Source organism: Anticarsia gemmatalis, chromosome 10 (genome assembly GCF_050436995.1).
Source record: "Anticarsia gemmatalis isolate Benzon Research Colony breed Stoneville strain chromosome 10, ilAntGemm2 primary, whole genome shotgun sequence".
Taxonomy (NCBI): domain Eukaryota; kingdom Metazoa; phylum Arthropoda; class Insecta; order Lepidoptera; family Erebidae; genus Anticarsia; species Anticarsia gemmatalis.
In genome coordinates, this window is record NC_134754.1 from 613,756 (window position 1) to 632,580 (window position 18,825).

The 18,825-nt window shown below is 34.6% G+C and overlaps 1 protein-coding gene across 2 annotated transcripts; it reads right to left on the reverse strand.

Moving 5' to 3' along the window:
- Positions 1–38: 38 nt before the first annotated feature.
- LOC142976028 (protein takeout-like) lies at positions 39–18,558 on the reverse strand. 2 transcript variants are annotated; one of them, XM_076119222.1, is made up of 5 exons: positions 18,400–18,558; positions 8,506–8,734; positions 7,322–7,452; positions 4,327–4,464; positions 39–1,946 (listed from the first exon to the last, which is right to left on the reverse strand). In XM_076119222.1, exons 1-5 carry the CDS (start codon positions 18,458–18,460, stop codon positions 1,795–1,797), a joined length of 711 nt encoding a protein of 236 aa, XP_075975337.1. In that variant the 5' UTR covers positions 18,461–18,558; the 3' UTR covers positions 39–1,794. The 2 variants fall into 2 exon arrangements, with proteins under 2 accessions (XP_075975337.1, XP_075975338.1); XM_076119223.1 differs by lacking the exon at positions 39–1,946 and adding an exon at positions 2,876–3,042.
- Between the last annotated feature and the right edge of the window lie 267 nt (positions 18,559–18,825).

Below are 18,825 nucleotides of genomic sequence, written 5' to 3' on the forward strand. Positions count from 1 at the left end.
ATTCTAAAATAATGTTTAGTTATACAGAGAAACAGCTATTTCAATCTCACCAGTTTATTTTTAATAAATTAAAACTAAAATTTAGCCTAACTAGACTTAAAATAATTATCACAAGGACTTAGAAACTAGTTAAGTATAAAGTCTGTTTTTTACAAATATCTTATTTTGGTAAACAATCTTAGCGCAACTTATATAAAAATCGTAAGTTGCAGAATGTCACACCATCACACAAATGAGAAAAGGCTCAGGCCATGCACTAAACCAGCTAAGTGCAGGACCCCTTCAAGAATTGTTTTAAAAATCTTTCAGGAATGCAAGGTTCCATTACGATGTTGTGTCTTTTTCAACATTTCCAAAAAATCTTTTTCGGGTTGACTTTTTGAAATCTTGAACACGAGGGAAGCGAATGCGTAAACCAGCGTTCTATCTTATTTTAAAATTACAAATTCGTATAAAAAGATACAGCAAGTAAGATTGTTTACTAAATAAGACAACTATGTTAAAACTATAGTAGCCCACAAACATATATTCAAGTCCCTTTCTTGTACAAAGTCAATTCGTGCTGTTAAAAGTGTGCATTAAAAAACAAACATCTATTTATCATAATGTTTTGTATTGCTGCAGTAATACCTCATATAAATTTCCATAAACTTAGGGTTTTTAACAGGTTTTATCTCATTGGTTATACCTTCCGAACTGGCGGTAAATTCACTGACTTCAATTTTGACAATCGTCATAATCATAATATCAATGTTTGAACAGAATCAATAAAAGATTTGATTTTCATCCGTATACAAATACAATCAGAGTAACAAGAGTGAACATAAAGTTTTCTTTTTGAAATTTTTAATCTACTTTTGGATTAGGCATTTGACTCCAATCTCATCTGATGGTAAGTGAAGGAGAAGATTATTGAACAGGTATTCAATTCCAAAAAAGGCACATTTTTTGTTACTTCACTTCATTACTTTACTTTTTTAAATTATAACATAAGACATTTTTTATCAATTATATCAGATTACAAGATCTTCAAATTACGAAAAATCAATGTGACAAAATACGTAAAAAAATTTCCATAAATATAATTTATCTGTCGATAAAAATAGCCCTATAAACATCATCAATAATAACACTTCCTATTTTTTTAGTTACTTGTTTACAAAGTAGGTATTCACAAATAGGTACCTATCAGCTCATCTGCCAATCAAAACAGCGATTATCTATACATTATCGTATAAAACAAGTAACTTTTATCTATCAGTTGTCTGAATCTCCTGTAGTACAAGATATTGCGCAATTGCTCGAAATATATTAACGTTTTAAGACATCTTTCTTGATCTGATTGGACACTTATCGCTTGAGATTCGCGCGATTGTGTTATAGACAATTGAGATTTATTGTTATCTTTTTTTTAAAGATTTAATCAGTCACTGGATACTAGAAATTGTTTAAAGTTTTATTCTAGTACTAAAATAAGAGTGCCAATGCTTTAATTATTTTTTCCAGGGGAGGACCATATTCTTGTCTCTTCAGTAATGAAAGGGTAATTTTTTGAAATTTACACCGGGTATCTGAGCTATTTTATTATATTTTATCATAGTCAGATGAAAAAGACAGCTATAACGAAGTTTTCTGTTAGACCCTTATCAAAATTTCAAAGCAATATTCTATTGCAAAGAGCAATACTGTAAGCTTAGTTTTAGTCCAAAAACATTCCCGTATTTTTTGAAGTTCTAAGGTATTACTGCAAATGTAAATAATACATACATAGGTACATCAAATAAGTTCACTTATTCAAGGTAATAGAAGTTCATTGACCGGAACAGCAGCGAACAGTTTCTTAGATTCATTGACGCAGGCTTGGATGATGTGTTCGAAGGCGACCGGCGCTATGTCTCGTATCACAGGCTCCCAGTTTGTGTTTATTACTGTGTGGATTGTATCACCTGTAGGAATAATAAATAATTAAATAAAGTCATTATAATATAAGGAACAGTTAAGGTGTAAGGTGGACTCATAGGCCTTAACTCTCTCTCGTTCAAAAGGAGACCTAGCAATGGGACATTTATGGATTAAAAAATAGATTTAAGCCAGATTATAAAAGGACTTGTAACGAGGTATATTCGTAGAATTATATTTATCAATTAAAACATTTAAACTTTTTCGTTGCATCTTTATTATATTAGTAGAATACGAGAATTAACGCGAACACGCATGTTACCTTAGTAGAATGTTAGATGTTTTGGTACAGTTTGCACTGGCCGTGGTCGCTGGCTGAATCAGCAACTAGGGCCGAAACGTTAAGCATTGTAAGGTAAAATGCGTGTTCGCGTTAATTCCCGTATTCTATTATAATAATATGATAAATAATTATGGTTGGTTTTGTTTAGTGAACATTTGTTAGGTATTTTGAATGATGATGAGTAATTAGAGAATGAATGTAATGTTAGTGTTATTGATTAAATTGATGTAGTTAGGTCAAATGCAATGTGTTAAAAACAGCTCTCGTTATCAGATGATCTTCGAAGCGCCGATATCCTGTATTTTATGATAAGTTAAAGCCCCCAAAATATCAAAAGCTCAACGATGATTATTAAAATTAAATTAGAAGTAATTTTATGATGTCCAGTTAATTATTTCTTCACATTTATTATACAACAATAAATTGAGTTTGATGAATGAAGTTTAAACTCATTTATTGGTTAATTTAATGTCATACGTAGCAAAGGCGTAAGCCGAGACCGTATAGTCAAGATTATGGCCAAGGATAATCAAGTTTCAGACCAAAATGAATAGATTTTTTTGTTAAATTTGAAAATGACATATTAAACGACAATGACAAAGCTGCAAGCGCCAATTATTATCCAAAACACGTAAATATCGAACCATTTCAAGGCTGTACTAGTTCAGCCACAGGGATGGCTCCGAAGAACGAGTTGACAACGTCCACACATTTCCTAATGATCTGCTTGATAGCCGGCGGTGCTATCTCATTCATTATTATCTCCCAGTTCTCGTTCGTGAATCGTTCTGTTGTTTGTGCTGTAAGAAGGTGTTTGTTTTAATGTCAATGTTGAGTACTGTAGTGTATACAATCGGCACACGGAAATACTAACACTACGAATACTAAAACGAAATACATTTATAATACTAACATTATTATCTTGTGTTAGTAATTCCGTGAATGAGCAGACCTTTTATCTAAACTGGTTTAAAGGTTGCATTTTGAGAACTAGGCATAGTTGTGTGTAGTATGCCTCATAAAATTGTAGGTATGAGTCTGAATACAGCAGCAAGCCGGTGCGGGAAAAGCGACAAGTAAAAATAAGAGAAATATATATTATCTGCGGTAACGGTTTACGGTTATATTCAGACAAAAATCTCTGTGAGAAGTGAAATGTGCGGTATTTTAAGACAGAGTGAAATCCTACTAATACGATCGCTAAAAGAGAAACATAATGGTGTTGTACGGCAAGTCTTATTGGTAGAGTTAATCCACACTTAGCTATCTCACACTCTTGTAGTACTATTTTATTCCATCTGCCGGTCAAGACAGACAGATCGCATTAATTCCCTAGTAACATTAGATAATTGTTTACATGTATGTTGTTTTGATGGCCTCACAATTATTCGATATCTGTCTACATGTCGATCAACATCTTCTAATCTCTGAAGGCTACACGTGGCGAGGTCGAGGTCTTATTGGAGACGAGTTTCCTTAAACAGTAACTATTTAACGACCATTTTTACTGCCTGGGTGGCGTTGATAGTGTAATTGCTGTGAAGAGTTCACAGGTTCAAAATGATCTAGCCACTGACATTGCTGAGATTTTCTATCTCTTTGAAGCCTCAAAGTTTGACACTGCTGAGATTTTCTATCATGAAATTGTGCAGTAATTGTTTAGAGTATTTAATTTATAGAGCAGCTTGTTTAGAGCTAAAGTGTACACATTCTATTTCATCTCTGTCATATCCTGGTGGGACGATAAACGGCAGAATCGGTGGGAGGCCAGGCGCTGGACCGATGGCATTACGACTTCATAAGAGAAAACTTTCTTTTTAAACTGCGTCTACACTAGGAGAATCGAATACTAGCGGAGCACGAGCCGAGCACAATTTTCTTTTAAAATCACGCTCATTCGAGGCTCTTAAGTCAGTCCACACTACACAAATTTGTGCTCGGCTCGTGCTCGGCTCCTCTAGTGTAGACGCAGCTTAAGTTACAGAAGTCTGCCTCAACTTCCTAACTCCGGAAATCTTTGACAACTTATGGAGAGAAAGACTCAGGTATACTTTTGTTATTTCTATAAATTAAGAGGCATTTACCTAATTCCTTGTTGCCGTTGAAAAGGTTGTTGAACTTGAATTGCGCGCGGTCCATCTTGTAGTGGTCCTTGTATCCGGTGACGATCCAGTGACCGTTCACCTCTTCGAAGTCGTATTTAACTACGATGTTCAGGTTCGCTGTAAAGAGCATTAATATATAATTCAATAAAAATTTGGAATATTTGGAAGTCTTAAAAAGAACCTTGTCCGGCAGTACTAACTCCATACTGTATGTAAAATGACTAAACTCTTAAGTATTTGTTTGGTTCCTGTTTCACGTCAAAACGGTTGAACAAATTGGAGTAAAATTTGGCAAAGTAATAGATTATATCTTTAAAAAAAACAAATATCGTTACAAACGTTTTTCAGTAAAATACTACACGAGCGAAGACAAGGCAAAAGTGAGTTTATTTACCTCTATATACAGAAAAGCGATCATACAGTTAAATCTATTGAATTCCAGTCGAGATTTTATTAAACAACACCATTTTGAATAAGCATCGGTTAGCTTATCAGCTGAAATTTTGACAATGCTTTTCATACATTTTTTTATCATTAAAACTATTGAATAGGTAATCTAACACTTATCCTTAAGCCCTTAAACTTATTTTGTAAATCTCGTTAATATTATTTTGATGTCTGATAAGATAAGTGTGTTATTGTGTTACAGTTATTATCTAATACCCCATACGACTATCTTACAGGAAGTCATAGGTTTGATGCCCACACGGAAGAATAATCAATGTGTCTTATCTTTTATTGTTGTTTGGGTTTGATATTCCATGACTAGCGTATTTACTATTTATAATACTTCGATTGTACGAACCCTTTATCATTTCCTATTTGCATAGTAGTGTTCAAAAATATTTTTTATCTACTATCGACAACCGAGGAGCTATTAACAAATGCTGTATGAAAACTTGATCCACGCCCCTAGCGGATTTCATAGGAACTATTTTCTTCAGTGGCGCAATTTTTTACTACTATCGACTACCGGCTTTGCCAGCAACCAACTTTTTATGAAACCCAATTAGCGTTCCCAGCAGATGCCGCAGATACTAATTGTTTTTTTAACCCCTTTCTGTCCCACTGCAGAGCCGTGGGTCTCCTCCCAAACGAGGGGAAGGGGTAAGGCCATGAGTCCTTAATTGTTTAGTACATATTACAATGTCAAATTGTCGATACTCGATTTTACCGATTGTAGAGAACCGCGCTACAGATAATTTTAAATGTCAAATGCTTGCAAGTCGATAGTAACGTAACGAATATAAAATATCCCGTTACTAGTCGTGCCGCCATCTTATTTTAATTTACTAACAATTTGCAAAATTCAACTATTGTATCTTTTTCGTTCATAGGGCCTATAACCATACTCAATGACCATTAAAGCGATCGCAACAATTACAACAATTCGTTCCGTCGGCATTGGACCGCGATGTGGCGTAAGTGTATGTCGGTATTACAAACTAATATAACTTGAACAATGTTTAACTATTCACTTGTTTTGTGAACCAGAGCGAAATGGGCAAGGGTTTTTGTTAACCAGTGTTTATGTCATTGATGTTAAGTACATCTATGGTCTAAGCGGCACTATACATACATATGTTTGGGAATCTTGAGACATCAGTTCGTGTTTGGTATAAAACTACAAGTTATTAAATTATTCTTATAGTAGGTAGTCGCACAATACCCAGTGCACGTAACTATATTTGAATTATTTATTCTGATCCAGTTTGTGACGCACTACTAGATAATTTATGTTTAATCTGCTAATATATATAAGCAGATTAAACATAAAGGATCCGTCTTTGTTCCCACCGAAATTCAAATAAAATATTTTAAACATTCACAATATGAACTTAAACATCCTTCACCATGAAATATCCAGTATATTATACACTCTTTCTATAATACGTCATTATTATTCGGAAAACAAACAGCTTATAAATATAACAAAAAAGGTTAAGTGGAATATCTGTAACAAACAATAGCTTAAAAAGTTTCCACAGATGTTAGATCGAATTCTTAAGAATACGTATCTTTCTACTCTACGTTTCGAATGACTTATATCTTACTAGCTGACCCGCGCAACTTCGCTTGCGTCACATAAGAGAGAATGGGTCAGAATTTTCCACGTTTTTGTAACACTTTTTACTGTTACTCTGCTCCTATTGGTCGTAGCGTGATGATACAAAATATGATTTTTTCACGAAAAATATTCTCAAAATTATTTATATCCCTTAATATAACGAAGTCGCGATAAGGCATATCCGTCATTAAAACGGTTGCCATGACAACGGAATGTTGTTAATTCAATGTCATTATAGTATTAATTATTCGCGACTTCGTTCGCCACCTGAATTTTCCCGGGAAATGCGTCATTTTCCCGGGATAAAAAGTAGCCTATGTCCTTTCTCGAGTATCAAAATATCTCCATACCAAATTTCATGCAAATTGGTTCAGTAGTTTAGGCGTGATTGAGTAGCAGACAGACAGACAGACAGACAGACAGACAGACAGACAGACAGACAGACAGACAGACAGACAGACAGACAGACAGACAGACAGACAGACAGACAGACAGACAGACAGACAGACAGACAGAGTTACTTTCGCATTTATAATATTAGTATGGATTACTAAATAGGTATGTAAAAATTTTACCAATTACCTATTGTCCCACTGCTAGGCAAGGGTCTCTTAGCAATACGGGGTTAGACTTTGAGTCCACCACGCTGGCCAATTGCGGGTCGGGGACTTTGCATACCTTCAAGAACTGTTCCAAAAGAACTCTCAGGCATGCACGGTTGCATCATGATATTTTCCTTCATCGTTGGAACAACTGATAATTATTTCTATTACACACATAACTTCGAAAAGTCATTGGTGTGTTGGCTCGGGTTCAAACCTGCGACCACTTGCGTGGGAGGTACCAACTTATACTACTCGGCTATTATTCCTCAAGTAGGTATGTATATACTTAAGTATTACTTACTGATTTTGATCTTGGCCTGTCCGTTGCCCTTGATAGGTAAGATCAGGACCTGTCCGTCCATGTCGTAGTGAGCTTTCAGCGTCACGTTCGCTGTGAAGTCAAGAGTTGCCTTGCCTTTCTCCAGATTTATCCTGAAAATATAATAAATAATATTTTATGTATGTAATTATAAAACACGATCGTGGCGCAGTAGTAAGGAGGATAACTCGTCACAATGTAGCGTTGGTGTAAAACAGGGATGAAATTAATTATTATACTAAAATTGGCCATCATCGCACTAAAACTTCAATAACTTCCGTGAATATCGTTTACAATTGAAAATATGCAAATAAACTATAGGTATGTGCATCATATTCAATTTATCTGTCACCAATCGAGTTCATCCACTATTTCCTACTAGAGATTATTTTAACAAGACTAGTCTCAGATCAGGTATTTCACTCTAGAAAGAAACGAAGACTATTGACATTTAAAATGAAATTCAAAGTCAGAAATTAATAAATTATTCAGGAATTTAGATGACATTATGAAATTGATTACATAACGTGTTAACATCACCCAAACTACCTATATTATTAACTGTAACGTCCCAGACATTATTCTAATGAGAAAATCGGTTTCATAGCTACCATGCACCTAGGCAGAAATTTACAATACTATTCTGTTGCTCTCGTAACACGGTGGGAAAGGTGACCACCGGGATACCGGGACATAAAGCGTTCTCCGAGACACAGTACTACACGACCTCAACTGCCTAACTTCATGCAGGGCACACTAAAACTTTCTTAGATTTTTGCCGAAATAATAAATTTTACTCATTGATGTCCCACTGCTGGGCAAGGGCCTCCTCCCGTAATGAGGGAGGGGTTAGGCCTTGAGTCCACCACGCTGGCCAAGTGCGGGTTGGACATTGCATGCCCTCAATAAATGTATTAAACAAATTTTAGGCACGTAAGGCTTCCTCACGAAGTTTTCCTTCACTGTTGAAGCATGTAATAATTATTTCTAATACACATTCGAATAGTCATAGGTGTGTTGCCTCGGGTTCGAACCTGCGACCACTTACGTGGGATGTGTCAACTTATACCACTCGGCTATCACTGCCGAAAAACTCGTCAATAATATTCTTAAGCCTGCTGAGGGTATTGTTATTATAAAATCGAATAAAACCCGTAGTTACTTACTTATAAGTATTCACCCTAAATCCCTTCAGTCCGGTGACGACAGTATCAGTGAAGGTCAGTTTAAGGGCTGGGTTGTCCACAAACACGGTGCCCAGCTGCACGGGGTCCAGGGGCGCGATGCCCAGCGCTGGGATGCCTTCAGTGAACTTGGCGCCGCCGATGGAGATGACGTTCTGCACGCACTCGCTCAAGTGAGGGTCTGACTTTGAGCATGGTGTGAAGAATGGTGCTGGAATTAAGAAAAGAAGCATTTAGTTATTTTTCATAGTCTTGCTAATGTTACTGTGTTAATTTTTTGTATTCATGTTAGTTACTCTGTGGCGTGTGGATGTTCATGAACGGCAAAGGATGGTTTATAACTTAGGATACATTTTATCTCCAACAACGAAGGTAGAGGTTGTTGATTTTGTAAGAGGCTGAGTGGAGGACTCCAAAAATACAGTTAAGTAATTCTACAATTTTTTTTGTTCAATTTCTTGTTATTATAAAAATATTTAGTAAAAGGAGAACATGTATGTTCTCGTTCGAATACGTACGGAACGTTCCATTTATTGTATTGTATTGTAGCAAATTATTTATTATTAGATACAAATATTAGAAAAGAAATTATATTTTTGAAAATACCGTTTTGAAACGAACCACAAGTTTAATGTCAAAACATATAAAAAAATATTATCATTACCTTTGAATTTTGCAAATGTCAGACAGCAATATTAAAAATTCTATCGACATTCATTCTAATGGAATTACTTCATATATTTCTACACACAAGATAGTATTGTCAAGGTCGGCTTTCGGACGAGGCGCCACTGATTCCGAAACTGCTCAATTAGGCCTAACACGTGAATCTTATTTCATGATTGATGACCATTATTTTTTATAATATTTCGAATGCCTTTGTGGCGCAGTGGTGTAGGTGGCCACACCGCTACCATTGTGTTGTCGGTCGTGGGTTCTATTCCTACAAGGTACAATTGGAAATTACTAGAAAAGTCTAATTGTCCTTTTTTCGACCGAAAAATCGAACCCGAAATTTTCTGATCTTCATTCGGATTCACTATAGCTCAGACCATCACAACCACTGTGGTCTTCATAGTAGTCAATTTAGTGTCATTCGTCATTAATTCATTTGTGCAACAAGTTGATTATAAGTCAAATCAGATTAAACGCAATCACTGTTCGAGACATAAAGACGATGATGATTACGATTAGATTTTGACCAATTAATTTATTATCTAAATCTGATTAAGACTAGACAAGTGAACTTTATCTATCGTTAATAATATTTCCTCTTCCTAGCTCATAGATTCTTAATACGACGATTATTACTGGTGATCCTGTATAACAAGATGTTGTAGGGATCGTAGCCAGTGGCTTTCTTTGGTATAATTCAACACATATAAGGAAAAGATGTGATTTTATGTATTTATGAATTTAAGTAAAAGTATATACAGACAGTTAAATATTATTTTGGTACATAATTTTTTTTCCTATTACCTTATTTAATAACCTACAGAAGGTGTTAAAGATACAAGATTTCGGTCATATTATTCTAGACTAAGAGAGAGAGTCTTCTTAAACCTGTCCTAGCCTTTAGAAACACCAGGTTTTATGGCTCTGTCACAAAATAATGATTTTAGAGAGTGACATTAGAGTATATCAAAAAAAATCATAAAGTATTTGTCTCTACCCCATGCTTTCAAGGTCACTGCCAAACTTGTAACAGGCCAATGTCGTGTTTCTTGATTTGTAACCAACCGGTTTTGAACCGACTGCAAGTTTAGCGTGATAGTTAACGAGATAAGTTCGTCACTTTCATGTTGTGTGCCGTGGCTTCGAATACTACACAGGTCTTGTTTTTATTTATGTCTGCATAATCGTACATGATTTATATGTTAATTCGCACTCAAACAGCGCGATAGACTCAAGGTATAACCCGACCCTTACTCAGCAGTAAGACAGTCATTGCTTACATTATTTAATAACTTATATCCACCTTTAACAGGCAAATGTCTCTGCATGGGTTAGCAAGAAACAAAACGCAATTTGAGAAATCATTTTCAAAAATCACTTATCATTCTTTGCCGCATCACTTTTCACAACCACGCAACATCATTAGTACAGAAACATTTCTATAGCAAATCATAACCTTTACATATTTATTAGTTATCACATATTGGCAAGTACCGAGTGTGTTGTGTGTTGCACATCCACTTGCCTCACCGGCTGTTACCACAGCGGATACCGCGGAACTGTTAACCAAGACCTTAAGTATACGAGTACTACTTGACAACAATGAGTGAAAACGTGAGTTATGCATATGATTAGTAGGCAATAGTCACGCGATAGAGAATTATTAATAAAGTTTGCCTTACTGACTGACATACCCCCGGTTTCTGAGGAACATTTAGTGGTAGTTTATCTATTCAATAGAGCCACTCATATAAAAAAACGCTATTGAATAGATAAACTACTAAATGTACTCAGAAACCGGGGGATAGTGATCTATCAATACACAGCCCAAGCCACTGGGCGGATCGAGGGGAAATTTGGCATGCAGGTAGATGTTATCACGTAGACATCCGCAAAAAAAATCTGTATGAAAATTCTGTCCTGAGTCACAAACCACGCGGACGAAGTCGCAGGCAGAAGTTAGTATCATAATATATTTGCTGTTAAAATCAGTTAGTAGTAGTTTGTTTACAGTGTCTGGCGAGTTTACACAAAACATGGGCAAACTCTCTATTCCATTACTTTCATAGCCTTAGACGGTACTCGGTACGGCCAGCAAGAGGTCAGACGCAGGACTAACGACTTTACGTCTTTAACTTTTAAGCCCGAATCCTGATTCGAATTCGTAATCTTTGCACGACACAGGCTTGCAATAGCTACAGGTTAGTCAAGTTGCATTAGACGTCTTTATCAGATATCAGACTCAACACTACCAAACAATCGTTTCCATACATGTCGTACTATTACTTCACAAACACGTGTGGCCCTGGCCTAAGGCGCCGACAACTATCACGCAGCAGAATGTTGAAAAGAAAGTGATAATAATATCAAGATCAACCGGCGCTTGACGATTAATTTTACGAGTTTACTTTACGCAACGATTCTGTAAAGCCAAATACTCTAGCGGACAAGTGTCCCACGACATGTGCATTGTGCAGTGAAGACGACAGACTTCGCTTGACATGTCTGCGGACATCGTGCTAAATCTGTCTGTAGAGTCTAGGAAATAGTAGTGTGTTGTGGGATTTCCTGCAACGTGCCACCATTATACCTGACGTTGCTGGCGTCACAAGTCGGTCATTTTATTGTACCCCATTGTGAACTCTGGCTTAATACTATTCATATTGTCCCGCAGTTAGATTCCTTCTGCTGGACATGGCAACTGGGACCGATAAGCTATTTGGGTAATGCAACGCTTTAGAAAGGAAACAAATAGATCTTCCAGAGTAAGGGTATCCAAAACCAGAAGATTATAGGCTTCCGAAGATAGCCAACTAAATAATTTTGCGTTACCTGTCAGCGTTTGAAGTAGCACTGAAGGGGGTGAAACATAAGATAAACAATGGGGGAAGTGTCAGTGGGCAATAAGACCGTACCACCACCCCTAAGGAAAGATAAGATAAGCACAGACTCGATCACGATCTTCAAGAACTGTTAAAAAGACCTCTCAGTTAACCAGTATTTCTTCACAATGTTTACCTTCACCGTTATAGCAAGTGATAACCATTTTCAAAATAACAGTTATAGATAATAGATATAAATGTAGAAATGTAATTGGTACGTTGAACTTTTAATATGACTGTGTATAGTGTGTATATATTTGGTACAGTACCATATCTTTCAAGGTTAGAACGTGTCTATTACAAAAGAAGTAATGAACATAATTTTGAACGATGCATAATGATAATGGCTCAGCAGCGCGTATATGATGAATATTATATATATTATAGTCTTTTGATATGTAAATATTTTTACGGCCGGGAGACAAGGATGGCGATCCCACAAACTTGAACTAAGGCTTCTACAGCTGCCCTCTACACATTAAAATAATAAAATTGGGTTCTTTGAAAAAAGCAACCCCAATTATAACTTTTCAATGGACTTCTAGTGATGCAGGCATAGGCCACGCTAACCGTGTCCCATTAGGCGAAGGCTGTGCTTTTTTTTTCAAATTATTATGCTTCCGATCTATTTCGTTTTACTTTTCTGGGGGCACGGAAGTGCCCCCGCAAGTCGAGCAAAAAAAAAGCGGCACGGCCGTAACATCCTTTTCTCGAAGCAATTCGGGCTATATTTGACACCCCTATAATTTCGTTGTGGATAAAACAAGAAGCCTGGATTTTCAGCAACTAAATAGTCATTGTATAAACACGGTATATTTAAAATTTCAGTCAATTTGAAACAGTAGTTTAAGAATGACAACTTGTTAAAATTTTGAATTTTGTCACTCACTGATTCACTGACTCACTGACTCACCGATCATCAAAAGTCTAAGGTACTTCTAGCAGACTTAGAAGCTTAAAATTTAGAATACAAATAGGGTTTAGTGTCTTAATCATGGGAAAAATGTAATAATTTCTAATTTCGGTCCAGTTTTCTAAATACACCAACTGCAACAATAACTTTGTAATCCTATATAAATGTATAAGATTACAAGGTTACATTTGCTGTTAATGAATTATTATTACTGTAGAAAATAAAATAAATAGGTGTAAATAGGTACCTACTATATGAGGCATAATAACGGGAGGGGGTATAGGGTGGGTAAGGGTGTTTAGCCCATGAAACTGAACAACATTCCCATAGGAAAATATGTTGAATTATGAAAAAAAAAACGTCTTTCCATACAAATTGGACTTAAGGCCTATTTAGACGAAGAGAGTTTCTCGTCTCGAAGATACGATTATCAAAGGAATATGAAACATTTTTTCGTCTAAACATTCGCTCTCCTTGCTTGTTGCTTTGGGCGACTATTGCCTTGCAATGGAATATTGTTATGTCCGCATAATCGTAGGCAAGATTTTAATTCTTGCCTGTATGTAAACATTTTGATACGATTGTGTTATGGCGATTATTGCTTGTGATAGTAGCGTATAGTTTCTCGCACGGAACCGTACGAGAAACTCTCCCCGTCTAAATGGGCCTTTATGTTCGCTCTACAAAAAGAAGTGAGATGCCATCAAAAACATTCTGTAAAAACATCAAGTCTCGCCGTAAAAAGTTGTGAGATCTATATAATACCAAGTCGATTAATCTATTTAGTCTCTACTTAAAGGACCTTCTGTCTCAAGTTATTACGTATGTTATTATCATGCCAATTAAAAAAAATACCTTTAAAACAAATAGATCGACTTGGTCATCGCAAGAAATCACAAATTCGCACTTAACATTTCAGGAGCATTAACTTCTCGTCGTGCTGATTAGTGTGATACATACTAATAATTAAATCATGCGATGGCCAGGTCGGTCTATTTGTTTTAAAGGTATTTTTTTTAATTGGCATGATAATAACATACGTAATAACTTGAGACAGAAGGTCCTTTAAGTAGAGACTAAATAGATTAATCGACTTGGTATTATATAGATCTCACAACTTTTTACGGCGAGACTTGATGTTTTTACAGAATGTTTTTGATGGCATACATTTTTTGGTTATACTTTCATAATCCCATAGTGTTATGATATTACTCTATATATAATCCAGACTTACTTACTAACATAAACATAAGTAAGTAAATGCAACATATAATAATATAATATATGTATCACATATAATATAATGTATGTCTGTCTTATACTGATACGTTTTCGCGGCTAAAGTACTGAACCAATTTGACCGGAGACAGTCAAGGACAAATCGGAGATAGGTAGACTTTATTTAAAAAATAGAACCCCTTAACAGCTTTAATTGGAAATTAAGCAACATATTTTTTTAAAATACTGAATTATACTACTACTGTAAAAGTTAAGTTTGGAATATTTTAGTTTTCGATAAGCACATAATATATGACAATTGAATCACTTCAACGGTTACAAAGACTACCTACAAAAATAACTAAATAACTATTCTCATGATTAAGATCATCGGAATCTCAAACAAGCTGTCCTAAAAAGTTTTCTTTCAAGTCTCTCAAAACGAATAATCTAATCACAATCAAATCTGAGAGACAATGAGACAATCGTAATAATGCAATGTCCTTTATCCATTGACAATGAACAGGAAAGAATCATTCCCACGACACGAATCATGTCCTCTAAGTACGACTATTTGTTTAAAGTATTGTTGAATAGTTTATAAGGTTGTTATTTGTAACAAATTATACTGATACAAGCCAGTCTCACGGCTTGTAGATAAGTGTCGGATAAACTATCCGATGGATAAAGTGATAGTGGATTCTACCTGCGGACTTATCACATATCTTAGTTGTCAAATTGATGGTGACTATTCAGTACATTGCTGTTTTGACGTAACGTATTTATCACTATAATCTTAGGGAGAAAACAATGAACTGATGAGCTATAAAGTTATTTATGCAGAAACAGTGAAATCGGCCATATATTCGTGAAAGGTCAAAATTTGGGAACTAATTCAACACACCAATGACTTATAATAACTTATATTTATAGCTTGATCTTATATCTATAGCTGAGTAAAGAAAAATATTGTGATGAAATCTGACGTGTCAGAAAACTCTTCTTAAAGGGATGCTAATGCTTCAAGTAACATTTTGGTCGGCATTGTCAATTCAATGCCTTACTTTTTACTAATTTAGGAAGAATATCCTTCCTTCTTAGGTATTTTGGAAATTTTTGCACGGAAATAGATGAACATGCAAGAGGTTCTCTTGTGGATTAGGCTAGTGCTATTCGAAAGCGTGCCCTAGATGGACTACCTCATATGCAACATTATCTTGCCACGCAAATGAAGTCGTGAACAGGATTGAGTAATCATCCATCCAAGTTCAGGGTTAGACATTAACAATATAATTAAAATAATTAAATGTTTAATCACAGTAAACTGGCCTGGAAGTCATGAGATTATGATCTGCGACGGTTACTTGTAGTCTTATAATTATTGTTTGTGTATTTTGCATAGTTAAGAAGCACATTAATATGGAAGTAACACGTTTATTTTATACATTGAGGTAGTTACCTACCTCAATGTATGAAATAAAGAATTAGCACAATCTAGGTCCAATAATTTTTAATTCTATGCTCACATGAAAAATTTATTTCCGATGTCTTGTTCGAATCATAAAAGATGGTAATAGGTGAAAAATGAGGGCGCTCGTTTTTGTATCGGTTAACCGTCATATAAGACGATGATTACGGGAATAAGCCTTTAATTAAATTAAGGGTAGGAATGCATTGCATAATATTATAAATGTAATTTATGTAGTTTTGGGGTTCTGATGTCCTGAAATACAGACCTCGAGGCTAGTTTAGGAACTAGTCTCTCACAATATACAATGAATGTACTTAAATCGTGATAATTGTATTATGTGCTAACTTCATGTTAAAATGTAGATATTGTGGTGAGAAATATAAAATATAATTTATATTAATAAAAAAATATAATTTAAAATATAATATATTATTTTTACTGGAGAATTTACAGACATCAATGCAAATTTACGCTAAAGACAGTTAGCTCGTTTAAAAAAATCTAATTAGAATTTGAGAGTACGATTTGATATTAGATCTATTTCGATTTCCATCGCGGAGTTAAGCCAGCGAATCAAGAAACAATGATCTAGAAATGCTGCCTTCGTGAACCGTGACTCTTATGTTACTTCATAAGTATCTTCGGAAAATACCACATTTAAATAAATTACAACCTACGATTAAATTATGTGACACTTAGTCATAATTAATTAGTTTATTATAATCGTCACGTGTTCTGCATTGTAATTAAATAATTATCATAATAATATCGCTGTAAAATATTACATTGTTGTTAGAAAATGTAGTGAAGTTTATATATCGTAAGTGCATGGAGCACTTACGATATATAAATCAATTCATGGAAAAAAATTTTGGAAGCTGAACCCCCTGAACGGTCCTATGTTTTGAGATTATATCAGATAGTTTTATTTTATTTTCATTCCAGCGGGATGAAAAGTCTAGAATACTATCAAAAAAAAAAGATTAAAATTATTTGAAATAAAGAGTTAAGTTAAATAAGATTTTTAATGGGATAGTTTTGAATAATACTTAATTATAACATAAATTCAGATGCAATAAAATTTGCTCATTTGTGTCATTCTTGTAAATTGTGCACCATGATAAATCTGTGGACCATGCAAGTGGTCTAGTTCACAGTTGAACCCACGATACCCAATGCCACAATAGTAGCAAGACGACCATTTAACCACTGCACTATAAGTACTTCTCAATGTAAACAACTAAGTTTGAACCCTTCACCGGTCACGGACAGAAAGTATTAAACATTTCAAAATACTTGAGTAATAGTACAATTATGTACAAAACGCACTTGTTTGTATGTTTGTAAATAATTTACATAAATATGTATATATGTATGTATGTGTTACGAAACGATCTTGACTTTGAATGTTATGAAATAGCTTTTCAAGAGCATCTTATTATTTGATTAGGTTGTTACGAAATTGATGTCATCTTAGAATTATAATAAGGATTCTCGTTTAATTTACAAAATAATAATATTACTATCTTTAAAATTCGTAATTGGTTTATTTAATAAAGAAATTATGATGCCATTTTGCACTTTCAAATAAAGGCTTACTCTCAGATGACTATTTTCCCTTTTTATAGTTTTGTGACAAAGTTAAGTATTACGAGAATTTCTCGCGATGTGGTATTTTATGGTTAGTTCAGCATTTAATATAATAACGCTACAATTAGTTTTTGTTTGACAAATCCTTAGGTTGATTGTGCTTAGTATTATGGTTTTAGATTCATAGAGTATGCGTGGTACTTAAAGACTTCTTTAACCCCTGGTTACTGAAGTTTATTCTGGAATGATTATTGTCATTCGTCTCTTTGAATTACTGTTAGTACTTACTTAGTCTGTTTACAAATAAATGCTTATTTCCTAACAAACTAATTGTTAAATACTACAAGTAGTTGCACACCGTGTGAACCAGGTTTGTAGTAATAGATCTGTATCAATAAGATTGTACGTAATTGTCACACGAGTGAATGAAAAACAATGAGTAATGCAGTTTTAGTTTGTTTGGAGTTTATCTCCGGAACTACTGAACTGATTTTGAAAATATTTTTAAGCTTGCCTGGTCAGGATTTTATGTCATGTACACTTTCAAGGGTTATTTCTAGATTGTGCCCATTTCTTATTAATCGCGATTATCGCGATTATATGTAAATGTATTGTACGCACAAAGTGAATCTTCCTTGGCTTGTACAGGCTAAAAATATGTTTGTTCAATGTTCCGAAATTGGTTTTTATTTTATAAAAAAACTAAGAATACAATTTATTTTCCAATAGGTAAGTATTTTACATACTTGATAATAGTAGTAATAATGACGTTTATGTAAACAATAAATTGATCCATTTTTAAAATCAGACATTGAACTTTAATAACTGCTGAATTAAATTAATGAGACCGTAAAAAATATTTGACCAGATAATTATTTTAATGCTGTTTAAAAAGTAAAAAAATGGATGCTTTTTTGTATTATTCTTATATCGTATGAATAATTAATTTATTTTGGTAAATTATAAAAAATATTACCAGATAACTTTTTAGAGGAAAAGATTATGCTTAGTTTTAGGGGTTAAAACTAAGTCTTATTTTTTAAAATATATTTTATACCTTATAAAATATTTCCCAAGTTCTTCGGAGTCCCAAAATTCTAAGATACAAAACAAAAAGGAAAACTCACGCAATCCCCCTGCGTACGCGCAGCCGAAGCAACTCAAAACAAATAGACACACCACTTTCATAATTAAAAATTTTAATTATAAATTATTAATAAAAAATAATATTAAACTATTTAAATGCGCTCTTGCCTACAGTTGGTGCTCAACTGTGTGATAGTTTGGCATCTATAGCCTTTTATACGTTGCGCAAGACGTACGTGCATTGCTACACTGATTCACTAATAATTAACCATTTTTACAAGAGCTGTTGCAATGGGTGAAGTTCCTGTGTTTGGCTGGGCGTGGTTGGAGGAAGAGGGGTGGGGGAGGTCAGGTTATACTAGTGGAGTTGTGAAGATGATAGTTTTAGGGGTTGTGGGATTTGATTGACTTGTTTTGTTATAAAAAGTGTTTTTACTATTTGTAAGCCGTTGTGTATGAGGTTGTCA